The sequence below is a fragment of the Eimeria maxima genome, genomic scaffold (assembly GCF_000499605.1).
Source record: "Eimeria maxima Weybridge genomic scaffold, Emw_scaff1237, whole genome shotgun sequence".
Lineage (NCBI taxonomy): Eukaryota > Apicomplexa > Conoidasida > Eucoccidiorida > Eimeriidae > Eimeria > Eimeria maxima.
The window spans coordinates 7,501-10,437 of NW_013564240.1; the positions used below are offsets into that span (position 1 = coordinate 7,501).

General features: G+C 53.8%; 1 protein-coding gene across 1 annotated transcript in view; it reads right to left on the reverse strand.

Moving 5' to 3' along the window:
* EMWEY_00050410 (hypothetical protein) overlaps positions 1-1,521 on the reverse strand; it is a gene marked incomplete at both ends in the record, with an annotated part of 1,587 nt that extends 66 nt beyond the window's left edge. The window contains one exon of the mRNA XM_013479599.1: positions 1-1,521. This exon is cut by the window's left edge and continues 66 nt beyond it. Within this exon, the coding sequence (XP_013335053.1) occupies positions 1-1,521 (1,521 nt within the window).
* Positions 1,522-2,937: the final 1,416 nt, after the last annotated feature.

Here is a 2,937-nt window from a genome sequence, read left to right on the forward strand (position 1 = left end):
TGTCTCCTCGTCCTCCTCCCCTCCTTTCTTAGGTGTCTCCTTTTCTTCATCACTTATCTCCCCTTGCTGCAGACGCCATGCACCTAGAAGTGTCTCCTCCCCTTTACTCTGTATAGTGCGGCTAAGTGGGGTAGGGGGGGTCGGGGAGCGCCCCTGGGGATCGTCTCCAAAAGACGATCCCCAAGGAGACACCTTCCTTGGGGGTGGAGTAGGGGACGGGCTTCTTACTGGGTGACGGAGAGTTGGTGTATATGTTGCTTCTGTTGCTGCTGCTGCTGCTGCTGCTGCTGGAGGGTAGAGAGAAAACGGCTCCCCTTGCTGCTGTTGCTGCTCCTGCTGCTTTTCTATCTGCTGCTGCAGCTGCTGTTGCTGCATCTGCTGCTCTAGCTGCTGCTGCTGCTGTGCCACTTGCTGCCGCTCCTTCTCTAGCTGCTCCAGCTCCTGTTTCTGCCCGTGCTGCAGCAGCTGCTGCACCTTCTGCAGCTGCTGCAGTACCTTCTCTGCCTTATAATGTGTCTCTTCCCAGCTAGCAGCAGCAGCAATTAGGGGCCTCTGCTGCTGCTGAGGGACAGCAATGCTGCTCCTCATGTCCCTTAATGCAGCTAAATAAGCAGAGGAGACACTTAGTTGTGTCTCTGCTAGTGCCTCTGCATTGTTTGCTGCTGCTAGGAGATTGCCATTAGCTCTCTTAAGGTCAGCAGAAGACAAGGCTCCTGCTGCTGCTGCTGCTGCTGCTGCTTTCTGCTGCTGCATGCGTTGCACCTCCCGCTCTGCTGCCTCCAACTCTTCCGCCTTAGATTTCTCCAGAGGGGGATAGAAAGGAGACTGCAGCAATGAAAAGGAGACACCCTGCTGCTGCTGCTGCAGCAGCACCTGTGCAGCAGCAATAGCGTGCTGCCTTGCAGAGGAGACACTAACAGAAGGAGACATGCTGCCCTGCTGCTTCTGCTGCTGCAGCAGCTCTCTTACCCATTCCTCCAATGCTGTCCCCGCCTCTTTTGCTAGCTGGTCTATGTCTGCATGCTGCTGCGGCTGCTGCTGCTGTTGCTGCTGCCTTGCTGAGGCCAGGTCCTTATCTGCAGTCTCTGGTGTCTCCCGAGGGGTTTCTCCTGTTGCTGCTGCTGCTGCTGCTGTTGCTGCTGCTGCTGCTTCTTCTTCTTTCTTAGGAGAAGAGAGGGGTATACGAGTAGAGGGGACAAGCATTCTTCCCCATGTCTGCTCAAAGACAGTGGAGACAGTATGCTCCCATCTTAAGTACTCTTCTCCTGGTATAAGAGGGGTGTCTCCTTCGCTGCTGCTGCTGCTGCTCCTGCTGCTGCTGCTGCTGCTTGCTGCTGCAGCATTTAGAAACGGGTCTGGTACCTGGAGGGACGCTGCGCTATTAGGTGTCCCTAGTCCAAAGGCAGCACCAAAATTCTGCTGCTCATTTTTCTGCTGTTGCTGCTGTGCTGCTGCTGCTGCTGCTGCTAAAGAGAGACACCAAAACGCCGTAGAGGCGGAGACTATGCTGCCCTTCTTCATCGTCAACGAGGTGCATGCAAACGGAGACGATCCCAAGACGATCCCAAGGCGATCCCAAGCCAATATGCCCCAAGAAGATCAGGCCACGATCCTAAGTCGACCCCGAAGCAATCTTAAGACGATCCCAGGACGATCCCAAACCGATCCCAAGACGATCCCAAACCGATCCCAAGACGATCCCCAGACGATCCCCAGACGATCCCCAGACGATCCCAATACGATCCCACGAAGACCGATCCCAAAACGATCCCAAGCCGATCCCAAGACGATCCCGAGACGATCCCGAGACGATCCCGGGAGGCCTTGAGGTCTCCTGCTCCTGAATCTCTGGAGAAGGAGACACTTGCGAGTCCCTTAAGGCAGCAAGGAGACAGTTAATGAGAAAGGAGACACTTATACAACAAAAAAAAATAAAATAAAGAAAATATTGTTGCTGCCAAGGAGACACAGAAAGGAGACAGTCGTCAGCGGGCCTCGAGGACCAGAGGTGTCTCCCGAGCTAGCGGCACTCATCGGCTGCTGCTGCAGCTGCAGCTGCTGCTGCTGCTGCTGTTGCTGCTGTTGCTGCTGCTGTTGCTGCACCTCTTCCTTATTATTGACTCTTTTAAAGGTTTATAAAGTCTCTTAGAGGAGACACAGGGTAGGAAGACAGCAGCGAACGGGCGACAGCAGCAGCAGCGGCAGCAGCAGCAGCAGCAGCAGCGACGGCAGCAGCAACAGGAGACATACCTGTCTCCTTCTTCGCTGCTTCTTCTATCTGCTGCAGTATTCTAAGACAGAAGCTCTGTTGCTGCTGCTGTTTTTGCTGCTGTCGTGTCTCCTGCTGCATGCAGCCCTTCTCGTATAGCTATGGAGACACCTGCACACAGCAAAGGAGACAATTGTCTCCTTAGATTAGCTCAACACTCATTAATATATATTAAGACTAAGGGCCCCTCTAGGGGCCCCCCAAGGGGCCCCTAGGGGTACCCTTGTGGTGTATATTGGGGGCCCCCAGAGGGGCCCCCCCAGTATTCACCTAACACTACACGACCTTAAGCTGCTGCTGTCTCCTCCCCTGCTGTCTCCTTGGCTGCCTCCCTTAGTGTCTCCTCCTGTGTCTCCTTTTAGGAGACAGCAGAGAAGGAGACAACAGAGACTACAGGGCTATTCGCCTCTCTCCCTAGGGTTTAGGGTTTAGTGTTTAGGGTTTAGAGGTGCATGCACAGGAAGAGACACATATGCTACCATAAAGTGTCTCCCTAAAGGGAAACTTTAAGGGGACTGCCCCTGCTGCTGCTGCTGCTGCTGCTGCTGCTGTGCGTACTTAGTGTCTCCTGTTATCTGTCTCCTGTCTCTAAGGAGACAGCAGCAGTTACTGTTTCTTATTCTTCCTGTCTCCTGTCTCCTTCTTCTACACAAAAAATATATATTGTA